The sequence below is a fragment of the Chiloscyllium plagiosum genome, unplaced genomic scaffold, assembly GCF_037043375.1.
Source record: "Chiloscyllium plagiosum isolate Xiang-an unplaced genomic scaffold, Cpla_swu_hap1 HiC_scaffold_3, whole genome shotgun sequence".
Classification (NCBI taxonomy): Eukaryota; Metazoa; Chordata; class Chondrichthyes; order Orectolobiformes; family Hemiscylliidae; genus Chiloscyllium; species Chiloscyllium plagiosum.
The window spans coordinates 153,182,979-153,198,476 of NW_028270141.1; the positions used below are offsets into that span (position 1 = coordinate 153,182,979).

General features: G+C 46.1%; 1 protein-coding gene across 1 annotated transcript in view; it reads right to left on the reverse strand.

Annotated features, from left to right (window-relative positions):
- Positions 1-15,498, reverse strand: part of LOC122540179 (dynein axonemal heavy chain 8-like) — a 1,258,818-nt gene that overhangs the window by 363,948 nt on the left and 879,372 nt on the right. Inside the window, exon 47 of the mRNA XM_087976819.1 lies at positions 10,413-10,547. Within this exon, the coding sequence (XP_087832945.1) occupies positions 10,413-10,547 (135 nt within the window). The remainder of the gene's footprint in view (positions 1-10,412; positions 10,548-15,498) is intronic.

Sequence of the window (15,498 nt, forward strand, 5' to 3'; positions counted from 1 at the left end):
GAAAGCAAACAGGATGCTCGCCTTCATTAGCCGGAGCATAGACTATGGGAAAGTCTTGTTCAAACATTGACTGGGCAACAAATGGAATACTGCATGTAGTTCTGGTTACGACACGATCATAAGGATGTGACACACTGGATAGGATACAGAAGAGATTCACCAAGATAAGGCCTGGGATGAAAAGTCTCAGTTATGAGGAAAGACTGGATTGGCTGAGTTTGTTTTCCTTTTTTACTGCATCTCAGTATATGTGACAACAATAAAACAATCAATCATTCAATTATCTTAAATCCTACTGAATTATGATCACTATCCTGGAGATACTCCCCTATTACCACATCTATTACTTATCTGGCTTTATTCTCTAAAATCAGGTCCAGCATTGTGTCCTCTCTTGCAGGACTCTCTATATTCTGGCCTAAAAAGCTCTCCTGAATTCAATTTACAACTGTCTCACAGCATACATTCCCACTTAGCTTTATATTGCCCACAAATTTGGCAATATTTCATTTGGTCTCCACATACAGTCATTGATAAATATTGTGAACAGCTGGGCCCCAAGTACTGAACCAGAAGAATCCAGATAAATTACATCTACAGCATCCCCATTGTCCACCTTGCTTGTTACATCTTTGAAGAACTCTAGCAAATTAGTCAAACATGATGTTCGATAGTACCTTGCCCTATCTTTGCCTGAATGTTCTTAAACTGTAGTGTGGGTCACTTTGTAACGCATGATATTCATGTTCTTCTCAGCTTTGTGGATTCATTGTAGTTATTCTAATCTCCACTTGAGTTCCAAAGCATGGAGTTGGCAAATGGGTATCATGTGGGAAATGTAAAGTTGTTCATTTTGGGAGTATTATTTAATTATTATTATTTAAGTAAAGAGAAAAACTGCAGAAAGCTGCAGTACATGGGGATTTGAGGGTACTTGTGCATGAAATACAGAAAGGCAGCACACACACACACACACACACACACACACACACACACACACACACACACACACACACACACACACACACACACACACACACACACACACACACACACACACACACACACACACACACACACACACACACACGACCCTAACGTATTCCCGTCCGGAAGGTGGGTGTGAAATGCATGTTCCAGCTGTGATGTAACTGGTCAAACCACTCGATGTTAAGAAAAACAATTTATTTAAACACTGTTGTTAAAATACAAACAAAAGAAAGCGAAATTGGCAAACTTAACCAAATAATAGATACAGTATCGATTACTAATTAACTGTTCCAATATAGAAACACACCCCTTGTCAAAAGAGTAAATTCAGACACAGATTCTTACAGGCAATTCTCCTGGAGGAAATAAACATCAAGAGAGATTTCAGAGAATGTAGCAGCTAGGAATCATTTTACTGAAGCTCCAACTCTTCTGGGACCCAAACAGTTTCTGACTGCCACAGTAAAAATATTAGAAAGCCTGATCTGTAGAACTGGCCGCTCCCCTTCCATTGTTACAGCTGTTTTAAAAGTAACCTAAAGGCCTTCTCTGATTGTTGATGTAGGCTGTCTTCTGCAGCCACTTCAGCACCACTTTACAACTTGCATTGAGCTTTGCTGGAGCCCTGCAGCAAGCATGAGACAGAGATGTTGGTCAGAGAACAGTTGCATGTTGAAGTGGCAGGAAGCTCAGGGTTGATGGACAAGAAAAAAGATTGGAATGGAAATCCTGTCAGTGAGAGGAACAGAACTTCTTCAAGATGGGCATGTCCAGAACGTAAGTATCTGTGAGTTAAGTACTAAAGCAAAACTGGAAGAACTGCGGATGCTGAAAATCGGAGATAAGATAGAAATTGCTGGAAAAGCTTAGCAGGGAGGAGAAAGTGAGGACTGCAGATGCTGGAGATCAGAGTCGAAGAATCTGGTGCTGGAAAAGCACAGCTGGTCAGGCAGCAGCGGATGAGCAGGAGAATCGATGTTTCGGGCATGAGCCCTTCTTCAGGAATGAGGGAATCAGGTCTGGCTGTATCTGTGGAGAGCGCACGCTTGCAGAACAGCTCCTCATTTTCAGCCTTCCAAACTCAATATCGCGTTAAATTACTTTAGGGTCTGAGCTCTCCTATATTCTTATCCTAACCCCCACAACCTGACCTTGGTATCATATAGTCTGCTATTTCACACCACCCATTGCTAGCCATTAACAGTCCCCATTAGTAGCTGTTCACTCTTCTAGCCAGATCGTTATTCACTCTGTTGTCTGTCCAACTGCTCTTCTATCCCTTTAGGCTCTATAGCCACCTATCATTTACTCCCTACCCACTCACCCCACCATTTCTTGTGCAAATAAACTGACATTTTCCTAGCTACCATCAGTTCTGAGGAAGGGTCACTCGACCCGAAACATTAACTCCAATTTCTCTCCACAGATGCTCCCAGACGTATTGAGCTTTTCCAGCAAATTCTATTTCTGTGCCTGAGTTACTTTTGGTTTTTATGGTCCAATGATCTTAAGTAGTTGCTGATGGCTGGGATATGACACTATCCTAAAATTACTACAATGATGTCCTAGGCCTGAAGTGATCAATCTCCAATAATTTCAATATCTTCCTCTGTGCTGAGTTGTAGCTCTACCTGATCAATACCTCAGGTTTTATATGCCCGGTGCTGCCCCGGGATACATCCATGCACACTTCATTGAACCATGGTTGATCCCTTGGCTTGATGGTAATGGGATGTGGTAGGCCATGAAGTTACAGATTGTAGTTCAGTGCCTCATGCATGCCAAAACTTGAGTGCTATATGAAATATTTCCCATTTAGCACCGTAGTATTGCCAAACAGTACAATGGAGGGTATCTCAATCTGAAAGTAGGATTATGTGATGGCCATTCTATCAATACTGTCATTGATGCACAAGTGAGAAATCGTGTAAGATAAAAACAATGACTGCAGATGCTGGAAACCAGAGTCTAGATTAGAGTGGCGCTGGAAAAGCACAGCAGTTCAGGCAGCATCTGAGGACCAGTAAAATCCCTTCATCAGGAGTACAGGCAGAGTGCCTGAAGGGTGCAGAGATAAATGAGGGGTTAGGTGCCGGCGCATTGCTGCGAGCATGGACTGGGGGATCTTGAAGGAGAACCGTTGCTAGTGGTTTTGAATCTGTAGTCTGTACTGTTTGTCCTGTTCGGGTCCGAACTCTGCTGGTTTAAAGGTGGCCCGGAGTCGTTGTGGGATGAGTTGGTTACGGAGGCAGGCACTGAGGAAGCAAATGTGGCTGTAGTAGCGAATCTGTTTCAGGACATGGTTGAAGAGCTTCAGGGCAGAGGAAATGACCTGGGAGTTGCAGTGGGAGAGGGACTCCCTGAGATTCTTGTAGAGGGAGGAGGAAAACTTCTTCAAGGCAGGCATCCTTGCAAGAGGATTCGCAGTAGGGTTAAAATCAACTAGGTAAAAACAATGACTGCAGATGCTAGAAACCAGAGTCTAGATTAGAGTGGTGCTGGAAAAGCACAGCAGTTCAGGAAGCATCTGAGGAGCAGTAAAATCGATGTTTCGGGCAAAAGCCCTTCATCAGGAATACAGGTAGAGTGCCTGAATGCCTGTATTCCTGATGAAGGGCTTCTGCCTGAAACATCGATTTTACTGCTCCTCAGATGCTGCCTGACTGCTGTACTTTTCCAGCACCACTCTAATCTAGAAATCGTGTAAGGAAATAACAGGTTTGCTTATGATCATTTTGGAACTCACTGTATGAAAGGAGAATGTGCACTTAGAACATAGAACATAGAATATTACAGCTCAGTGCAGACCCTTCAGCCCTCGATGTTGTGGAACCAATCTGAAGTCCATCTATCCTACACTATTCCATTTTCATCCATATGTTTATCCAATGACCATTTAAATGCCTATAAAGTTGGCGAGTCTACTACTGTGCTGAAAATGTGTTGCTGGAACAGCACAGCAGGTCAGGCAGCATCCAGGGAACAGGAGAATCGACGTTTCGGGCATAAGCCCTTCTTCAAGAATCATGTCCGAAACGTCGATTCTCCTGTTCCCTGGATGCTGCCTGACCTGCTGCGCTGTTCCAGCAACACATTTTCAGCTCTGATCTCCAGCATCTGCAGACCTCACTTTCTCCTCGAGTCTACTAGTGTTGCAGGCAGTGCGATCCACGCCCTACTACTCTCTGAGTAAAGAAACTATCTCTGACATCTGTCCCATATCTATTACTCCTCAATTTAAAACTATGTCCCCTTGTGCCAGCCATCACCATCCGAGGAAAAAAACCTCTCACTGTCCACCCTATCTAACCTCTGATTATCTTATATGTTTCAATTAAGTCACCTCTCAACCTTCTTCTGTCTAACAAAAACAGCCTCAAGTTCATCCACATTTCCTCAGAAGACCTTCCCTCCATCCAGGCAACATCCTAGTAAATCTCTTCTGCACCCTTTCCAAAATTTTCACATCCTTCCTATAATATGGTGACCAGAACTGTACGCAATACTCCAAGTGCGGCCGCACCAGAGTTTTGTTAAGCTGCAGCATGACCTTGTGGCTCTGAAACTCAGTCACTCTACTAATTAAAGCTAACGTACTGTATGCCTTCTTAACAACCCTATCAACCTAGGTGGCAACTTTCAGGGATCTATGTACGTGGACACCAAGATCATCTACACTACATGAATCTTACCATTAGCCCAGTGCTCTTTATTCCTTTTGCTCCTTCCAAAGTGAATCACCTCACACTTTTCCTCAGTAAACTCCACTTGTCATCTCTCAGCCCAACTCTGCAGCTTACCTATGTGCCTTTGTAGCCTGCAACATCCTTCAGCACTTTCCACAACTCCACTGACCTTAGTGCCTCTTAGTGCAAGTATACTGACCCATCCTTCTATGCCCTCATCTAGGTCATTTATAAAAATGACAACAAGCAGTGACCCCAAAACAGATCTTTGCGGTATACCACAAGCAACTGAACTCCAAATTAACATTTCCCATTAAACACCACCCTCTGTCTTCTTCCAGCTAGCCAATTTCTAATCCAAACTGCTAATTCACCCTCAATCCCATGCCTCTGTGTTTTGTGCAATAGCCTACTATTGGGCATCTCATCAAACGCCTTACTGAAATCCATATACACCACATCAACCGCTTTACCCTCATCCACCTGTTTTGTCACCATCTCAAAGAACTCAATAAGGTTTGTGAGGCGTGACCTACCCTTCACAAAACTGTGTTGACTATCCTTAATCAACTTATTCCTCTGTAGATGATTATAAATCCTATCTGTTATAACCCTTTCCAACACTTTACCCACAACTGAAGTAAGGCTCACAGATCTGTAATTACCAGTTGTCTCTACTCCCCTTCTTGAACAAGAGGACAACATTTTCTATCCTCCAGTCTTCTGGCACTATTCCTGTCGACAATGATAACATAAAGAGCAAAGCCAAAGGTCTGGCAATCTCCTACCTGGCTTCCCTGAGAATCCTAGGATAAATCCCATCCAGCCCAAAAGACTGATCTATTTTCACACTTTCCAGAGTTGATAACACCTCCTCCTTGCGAATGTCAATCCTGTGTAGTCTAGTAGCCCGTATCTTAGGATTCTCCTCAATAACATTGTCTTTTTCCAGTGTGAATACTGATACAAAAAATCCATTTAGCGCTTCCTCTATATCCTTGGACTCCATACACAACTTCGCACTACTATCCTTGATTGACCCTATTCTTTCTCTAGTCATTCTTTTATTCCTGATATACCTGTGGAAAGCTTTGGGGATTTCCTTGATCCTACCTGCCAATGACTTCTTCTGACACCTTCAAGCTCTTCTTAGCTCTCTTTTTAGGTCTTGCCTGGCTAACCTGTAACTCTCAAGTGCCCTAACTAAGCCTTCACGTCTCTTCCTAACGTAAGCCTTCTTCTTCCTCTTGACAGAGATTCAACTTCTTTAATAAACCACAGCTTCCTCACTCAACGACTACCTCCCTGCCTGACAGGTGCATACTTATCAAGGTTCCGCAGTAGCTGTTCATTGAATAAGCTCCACATTTCAATTGTGCCCATCCCCTGCAGTTTGCTTCCCCATCCTATGCATCCTAAATCTTCCCTAATCGCATCATAATTGCCTTTCTACCAGCAATCACTCTTGCCCTGCGGTATATACCTATCCCTTTGCATCACTAAAGTAAACATAACCGAATTGTGATCACTATCACCAAAGTGCTCACCTACCTCCAAATCTAACACCTGGGCAGTTTCATTACCCAGGATCAAATCCAATGTGGCCTCACCCCTCATTGGCTTGTCTACATAATGTCAACTAGGTGAGAGTACTGCAGGTGCTGGAGATTAGAGTCAAGAGTTTGGTGCTAGAAAAGCACAGCAGGTCAGGCAACATCCAAGGAGCAGGAAAATCGACGTTCGGGCAAAAGCCCTTTATCGGAATCAGGCTGGGAGCCTTGGGGTGGAGAGATAAATGGGGGGGGCTAGGGGAAGGTAGCTGAGAGTGCAATAGGTGGCTGGAGGTGGGGGTAAAGGTGATAGGTCAGAGAGAAGGGTGGTGTAGTTAGGTGGGAAGGAAGATGAACAGATGGGACAGGTCATGAGGATGGTGCTGAGCTGGAAGATTGGAACTGGGATAAGGTGGGGGGAGGGGAAATGAGGAAACTGGTGAAATTCACATTGATGTCATGCAGTTGGAAGGTCCTGAGGCAGAAGATGAGTCGTTTTTCCTCCAGGCGTCAGGTGGTGAGAGAGTGGCGATGGAGGAGGCCCATGACCTGCATGTCGTCAGCAGAGTGGGAGGGGGAGGTGAAATATTCGGCCATGGGGCAGTGGGGTTGATTGGTGCAGGTGTCCCGGAGATGTTCTCTGAAGCACTCAGTGAGTAGGCGTCCTGTCTCCCCAATGTAGAGGAGACCACATCAGGAGCAACGGATACAGTAAATGACATGTGTGGAAGCACAGGTGAAATTTTGATGGATGAGGAAGGCTCCTTTGGGAAGGAAAGTGTGGGTGCAGGTTTTGCAATTCCTGTGGTGGGAGTGGAAGGTGCTGGGAGGGGAGGGTGTGTTGCTGGGGGGGGGGGGGGGGGGGGGGGGGCGTGGACCTGACGAGATAGTCGTGGAGGGAAAACAGAAAGCGGATGGGGTGGGGATGGAAATATATCTCCATTGTGGGGTCTGTTTGTGGGTGGTGGAAATGGCAGAGGATGATGCGATGTATACGGAGGTTGGCTGGGTGGAAGGTGAGAACTGGGGTGGGGGGGGAGGGCTCTGTCCTTGTTGCGGTTGGAGGGATGGGTTCGAGGGCAGAGGTGCGGGACGTGGGTGAGATGCAATGGAGGGCATCATTGACCACATGGGAGAGGAAACTGCGGTCTTTAAAGAAGGAGACCATCTGGTGTGTTCTGTGGTGGAACTGGTCTTCCTGGGAGCAGATGATGCAGAGGCAGAGGAATTGGGAATAATGGATAGCATTTTTGCAGGAGGCAGGATGGGAGGAGGTGTAATCCAGACCTCACCTCTCATCACCAAATCATCATCTCCCAGATCGTACACAACCTCATCACCTCAGGGGATCTCCAACCTCACAGTTCAGGAACCCTGCACCGCCCAATTCCACTTCCTACTCAAGTTCCACAAGCCTGACCACCCCGGCCTACCTACCGTCTCAACCTGCTCCTGTCCCACCGAATTCATCTCCACATACCTCGATACCGTCCTATCCCTCTGGTCCAGGAACTCTCCACATAAGTTCAGGATACCACCCACTCCCTCCACCTCCTCCAAGGCTTCTGTTTCCCTGGCCCCAATGCGTCATCTTCACCATGGACATCCAGTCCCTATACACTTCCATCTGCCATGACCAGGACCTCTAAGCCCTCCATTCCTTCCTCTCCCGATGTCTCCACCAGTACCCTTCCACTGACGGTCTTATTCATCTGGCTGAACTGGTCCTCACCCTTCAACAATTTTTCCTTTGAATCCTCCCACTTGCTCCAGATGAAAGGGGTAGCTAAGGACACCCAATGGGCCCCACCTATGTCTATCTCTTTGTCGGCTAAATGGAACAGTTACACCGACATCACTCTCCACTTTTTCCTACACTACATTGATGACTGCATCGGTGCCACCTCGTGCTCCCACGAGGAGGTTGAACAGTTCATCAACTTCATGAACACATTCCAGTGCGACCTTAAATTCACCCGGACCATCTCTGATACCTCTCTCCCCTTCCTGGACCTCTCCATCTCCATCAATGGTGACTGACTCAACATTGACATTTTCTACAAACCCACCGACTCTCACAGCTACCTGGATTGCACCTCCTCCCACCCTGCCTCCTGCAAAAATGCTATCCCTTATTCCCAATTAATCCTCATCCTCCACATCTGCTCCCAGGAGGACCAGTTCCACCATAGAACACACTAGGTGGCCTTCTTCTTTAAAGATCACAATTTCCCCATCCACGTGGTTGAAGATGCCCTCCAACGCAGCTCATCGACGTCCCGCATCTCCACCCTTGCACCCCAGCCCTCCAACCGCAACAATGACAGAACCCCCATCCCCCCCGTCCTCACCTTCCACCCCACCAACCTCCACATACATCGCATCATCCTCTGCCATTTCTGCCACCTACAAACAGACCCCACCACCAGAGATATATTTCCATCCCCACCCCATCCGCTTTCAGTAAAGACCATTCCCTTCAACCCCACAGCATCAATGTGGATTTCATCAGTTTCCTCATTTCCCCTCCCCCCACCTTATCCCAGTTCCAACCTTCCAGCTTTGGACCGTCCCCATGACCTGTCCCATCTGTCCATCATCCTTCCCACCTATCTACACCACCCTCCCCTCTGACATATTAACTTTACCCCCACCTCCATGCACCTATTACCCTCCAGCTGCCTTCCCCCAGCCCCACCCCCTCCCATTTATCTCTCCACTCCTGAGGCTCTCAGCCTCATTCCTGATGAAGGGTTTTTGCCTGGAATGTTGATTTTCCTTCTCCGAGGATGCTGCTTGACCTGCTGTGCTTTTCCAGCACCATATAAATATCGTGTAGGTCTCTTGCCTACATAATGCGGCAGGAAACTATGTTGCACACATTAGACAAAAGCTGACCCATCTAAAGTACTCGGACTATAGTATTTCCAGTCAATATTTGGAAAGTTAAAAACCTCCATAACAACTATCCTGTTACTCTCGCTCCTATCCAGAATTATCTTTGCTATTCTTTCCTCTACATCTCTGGAAGTATTCGGAGGCCTATAGAAAACTCCCTACAGGGTGACCTCTTCTTTCCTGTTTCTAACTTCAGCCCATACTACCTCAATAGACGAGTCCTCAAATATCCTTTCTGCCACTGTAATACTGTCCTCGACTAATAATGCCACACCTCCCCCTCTTTTGCCATGTTTTCTCTTCTTACTGAAACATCTAAATCCTGGAACCTGCAACAACCATTCCTGTCACATTTCAACTCCCCCTCCCACTCTGCCGAGGACATGGAGGTGCTGGGCCTCCTCCATCGCCGCTCCCTCACCACCAGACGCATGGAGGAAGAACGCCTCATCTTCCGCCTCGGAACACTTCAACCCCAGGGCATCAATGTGGATTTCAACAGTTTCCTCATTTCCCCTTCCCCCACCTCATCCTAGTTTCTAACCTCCAGCAACACGATCCCCTGACGTGTCCGGACTTGTCCGACTTGCCTAGCTCCTTTTCCACCTATCCACTCCACCCTCTCCTCCCTGACCTATCACCTTCATCTCCTTCCCCACTGACCTATTGTACTCTATGCTACTCTATCCCCACCCCCACCCTCCTCTAGCTTATCTCTCCACGCTTCAGTCTCTCTGCCTTTATTCCTGATGAAGGGCTTTTGCCCGAAACGTCGATCTTGCCTGTCCTCGGATGCTGCCTGAATTGCTGTGCTCTTCCAGCACCACTGATCCAGAATCTGGTTTCCAGCATCTGCAGTCATTGTTTTTACCTGTTCTAGCCATGTCTCTTCTTAATTGTGTACTCATGTCATGATTGCTCTCCATAGGGTTTTTTAAGTCAGTCTGGTTTTGATGTTTAAGCTTAAGTAAGGTGGAAGCTATAAACACTGAAATATCCTGTAAGCTGATCTGCAAATTGTATTTTTGCCTTTCTATGACTTGACTGTCTCAACTGAGGCAGGTCATTCTTCTTCTAATATAGGCAAAAAAAAGGAAACTTCAAACATAATATCAAAAAATCAAAAATTATTTATCTAATTGTGATAATTTTCCTCATTAAATGTATTATCTTACATAATCTGCTGTAACATTCAGTCTGGCCTGTCCCCTGGAGTATATATTGGCAGCAAATCAGACAGTTTCAATATTTAAAACATATTTTAAAAAACTTTCCCATTTTTACTCACCAGTTTAGACAGATTCATATCTCTCAGTACCCTCATGACAATTGTTGATTCACTGTCTTCCGGTCGTGCTCTCTTCTGAGCTCCCAAAGTCCTCAAGACAGAAAGAATATTTCTCAAGCCAAAATCATAATGAACCTGGTGGTAATTAATTTAACAATTAATAAAATTATTGATTGAACTGTTCGCTAAATTAAGATCTTGAGTCAAATTTTCAATGAAGAAACCTTCACCAGAAAAGAACAGAAAACACAGAAGATTTACGCCATAAAAGGGGCCCATTGTATCTGTATTGGTTAGAAAAGTCCACTTAAATGCCATGAGGTTTCTGTCTCTTCCAATGCATTCTGGTAATAGATTCTGGACCCCATCAAATTTCTAAGTTTCTCCTCCCTGATAATCATTGTATCAATGACTATAAATCTGTATATTCAGTCTATCGTGATAAATGACCTCTCGAGTAAGGGGTATAGTCTCTTCCAAATTGAATATGTCCTACCCTTTAAGAATTTTGTACACTGAAAGTTCATCTTACTTTAGCCTCTTCTTCCATGTTCCAAAAAGAAGACAACCTCAGTCAATCTATGATTTGGAGATGCCGGTGTTGGACTGGGGTGTACAAAGTTAAAAATCACTTTGTACACCCCAGGTTATAGTCCAACAGGTTTAATTGGAAGCACACTAGCTTTTGGAGCGATGCTCCTTCATCAGGTGATTGTGGAGGGCTCGATCGTAACACAGAATTTATAGCAAAAATTTGCAGTGTGATGTAACTGAAATTATACATTGAAAAATTGATTGTCTGTTATCGACACAGACATCAAGTTTCTACAGGAATGCAGGCAAGCAGGAAAGATCCCGAAAGGATTACGGATCACGAACCCACTTAGGTCGACCTACAACACAGACTACGCAGAGAGACTTTGCCACCGCACCTCTCGTAAACTTCTCAATCATCTCGTGCACCAACTCTATAGCAGGTGCCACAACCTTGAAATTCAGATGGAGTCCACACTCTCAGCCTGCACATAGGATACAGCAGTACAATTACGTGACATTGCCAAACAGACAAGGTGACAAAACTACACCACGTACATGCACACCAAGAACAAAAAACTGGAGAAGCTTGGCATTCTTACCAGTAATAGCAAAGCCTGCCCTGGAACCACAGTAGACAACATTATCACTGCGGGGAAGTCTATTGTCAACTTATCGGACCACACCCTTCGACCGGAAGAGATTGAAGTCCTGAGTAGGGGTCTCAACTTCTGCCCCACCACCAAAATGGACCCGTTGGTTCTGGCAGAAGACACAGAGGAGTTCATCAGACGAATGAGACTCTGGGAATTCTTTCAAGGTGCCGGCTTTGATCCCAATGAGCCCACTGATGAACTAGAACAGTCATCACAGGGATCTGTAGAGGAGCGACCAAAGAAGGTGTCAACATGGACCCCACCGGAGGGCCGCTGCCCTGGGCTTGACATGGATGCTCAAACTGTCAGGAAATATATAAATGCCAGATTCATCAGCCGTACCGACAAGGTAGAGCAAAACATCACCCGTTCGCAACGCAATGCCATCCAGGCTCTCAAAACCAATGACAACATTGTCATCAAACCAGCAGATAAAGGAGGAGCCATTGTCATTCAGAATAGAACAGATTACTGCAAGAAAGTGTACCGACAACTGAACAACCAGGAACACTACAGGCAACTACCAGCTGATCCGACCAAAGAACACACCCGAGAATTAAACACACTGATCAGAACTTTGGATCCAGTCCTTCAAAGCTCCCTATGCACCCTCATCCCATGTACTTCGCGTGTAGGCGATTTCTACTGCCTTCCAAAGGTACACAAAGCCAACACACCGGGACGTCCCATCTTGTCGGGCAATGGGACCCCATGTGAGAATCTCTCTGGCTATGTGGAAGGCATCTTGAAACCTATTGTACAGGGGATCTCCAGCTTCTGTCGCGACACTACGGATTTCTTACAGAAACTCAGTACCCACGGACCAGTCGAACCGGGAACATTCGTCGTCACAATGGACGTTTCCGCTCTCTACACCAGCATCCCCCACAAGGATGGTATCGCGGCAACAGCCTCAGTACTGAACACCAACAACTGCCAGTCTCCAAACACCATCCTACAACTCATCCGCTTTATCCTCGATCATAACGTCTTCACCTTTGACAACCAATTCTTCATCCAGACACACGGAACAGCCATGGGGACCAAATTTGCACCCAATATGCCAACATTTTTATGCACAGGTTTGAACAAGATTTCGTCTCTATGCAGGATCTCCAACCAACATTGTACACCAGGTACATTGATGACATTTTCTTCCTCTGGACCCATGGCGAGGAGTCACTGATAAAACTACACAGTGACATCAACAAGTTTCATCCCACCATCAAACTCACCATGGACTACTCTCGACTGTCTGTCTCATTCTTGGACACATGCGTCTCCATCAAGGACGGACACCTCAGCACCACACTCTACCGCAAACCCACAGACAACCTCACAATGCTACACTTCTTCAGCTTCCACCCAAAACATATTAAAACAGCCATTCCCTATGGACAAGCCCTACGCATACACCGGATCTGCTCAGATGAGGAGGAACATGACGGACACCTGGAAATACTCAAGGATGCCCTCACAAGAACGGGGTACGATGCACAACTCATCGACCGCCAGTTCCGACGTGCCAAAGCAAGGAACCGTAATGACCTCCTCAGGAGACAGACACGTGCTGCAACTGATAGGGTACCTTTCGTTGTTCAGTACTTCCCAGGGGCTGAAAAATTACCCCATGTTCTTCGTGACCTGCAACACATCATCAATGAGGATGAGCACCTCACCAAGACCTTCCCCATACCTCCACTACTTGCCTTTAAACAAACGCCAAACCTCAAACAGATCATTGTTCGTAGCAAACTGCCCGGCTCTCAGGACAACTCCATACAATCCTGTCACGGTGGGCTCTGCAAGACGTGTCAGATTGTGGACATAGATACCACTATTATGCATGGGAACACCTCCCACCTTGTACATGGCAGGTACTCATGTGACTCAGCCAACGTTGTCTATCTTATACGTTGAAGGCAAGGATGCCCGGAGGCATGGTACATTGGGGAAACCGAGCAAAGGCTACGACAACGGATGAATGGGCACCGCACAACAATCAACAGACAGGAGGGTTCCCTCCCAGTTGGGGGAACACTTCAGTGGTCCAGGACATTCAGCCTCGGACCTTCGGGTGACCATCCTCCAAGGTGGACTTCGGGACATGCAGCAGAGGAAAGTGGCCAAGCAGAGGCTGATAGCTAAGTTCGGTACCCATAGAGAGGGCCTCAACCGGGACCTTGGGTTCATGTCACATTACAGGTGATCACCATTGCACTACACACACACACACACACACACACACACACACAGATATTCCTACACACACACACACACTCTCACATGCACACGGACACAGGTACACACAGACGCGCACACAGACACCCACACACATCCACATAGACACACACACTCCCACATATGCACCCCCTCACAGACTTAAGACACTCTGCACTCACTACACACACTCACAACCCCCACCCCAGACAGACAGACACACACACACAGACAGACAAAGACCCACATGCACACATATATTTTGTGTGGTGAATTTGTACTTGCAGAGTTACATTGCACTTTGCTCAAAAACTGCATACATTCATGTAGAACTCTGAGCTCAAAAACTGCATGAATTTATGTAAAACTCGGTTATCTCACTTTTTAGATTAGAATCAATCTAAACATCAGATCATAGACAGAGAACACAGGGGGCTAACACCTTCAACATATTGTCTAGCTATCACCATTGTTAACAGCTAACCCGAGAATGCAACTTTAAAAAAAAAGGGTTTTGTGATTTACACATGAAAGAAGTGAAACTATCACTGTATTCTAACAGATGAAAGGCTTAACAGACAATCAATTTTTCAATGTATAATTTCAGTTACATCACACTGCAAATTTTTGCTATAAATTATGTGTTACGATCACCCCTCGTAGACTTAAGACACTCTACGCTCGCTACACACACATATACTCTCTCTTTCACACTCACAACCCCCAACCCAGACAGACAGACACACACACAAACACAAAGACCCACATGCACACATATATTGTGTGGAATGAATTTATACTTGCAGAGTTACGTTGTACTTTGCTCAAAAACTGCATGGATTCATGTAAAACTATGAGCTCAAAAACTGCATGAATTTATGTAAAACTCTGTTATCTCACTTTTCAGATTAGAATCAATCTAAACATCGTGGCATAGACAGAGAACACAGGGGGCTAACACCTTCAACATATCCCCCACCTCTTCCTCCGCTACATTGATGACTGCATTGGCGCCACCTCTTGCTCTCGCGAGGAGGTTGAGCAATTCATCAAATTCACCAACACATTCCACTCTGACCTTAAATTTACCTGGCCATCTCTGACACCTCCCTCCCCTTCCTAGACCTCTCCATCTCCATTAATGACGACCGAATTGATACCGACATTTTTTACAAACCCACCGACTACCCACAGCTACCTGGATTACACCTCTTCCCACCCCACCTCCTGCAAAAATGCCATCCCGTATTCCCAATTCCTCCGCCTCCACCGTATCTGCTCCCAGGAGGACCAGTTCCACCACAGAACACACCAGATGGCCTCCTTCTTTATAGACCACAATTTCCCTTCCCACGTGGTTAAAGATGCCCTCCAATGCATCTCGTCCACATCCCGCACCTCTGTCCTCAGACCCTACCGCTCCAACCATAACAAGGACAGAACGCCCCTGCTGCTCACCTTTCACCCTACCAACCTTCGCATAAAACAAATCATCCAATGACATTTCCGGTACCTCCAAACAGACCCCACCATCAGGGATATATGTCCCTCCCCACCCCTTTCCGCCTTCTGCAAACACCGTTCCCTCCGTGACTACCTGGTCAGGTCCACGCCCCCCTACAACCCACCGTCCCGTCCTGACACCTTCCCCTGCCACCGCAGGAATTGCAAAACCT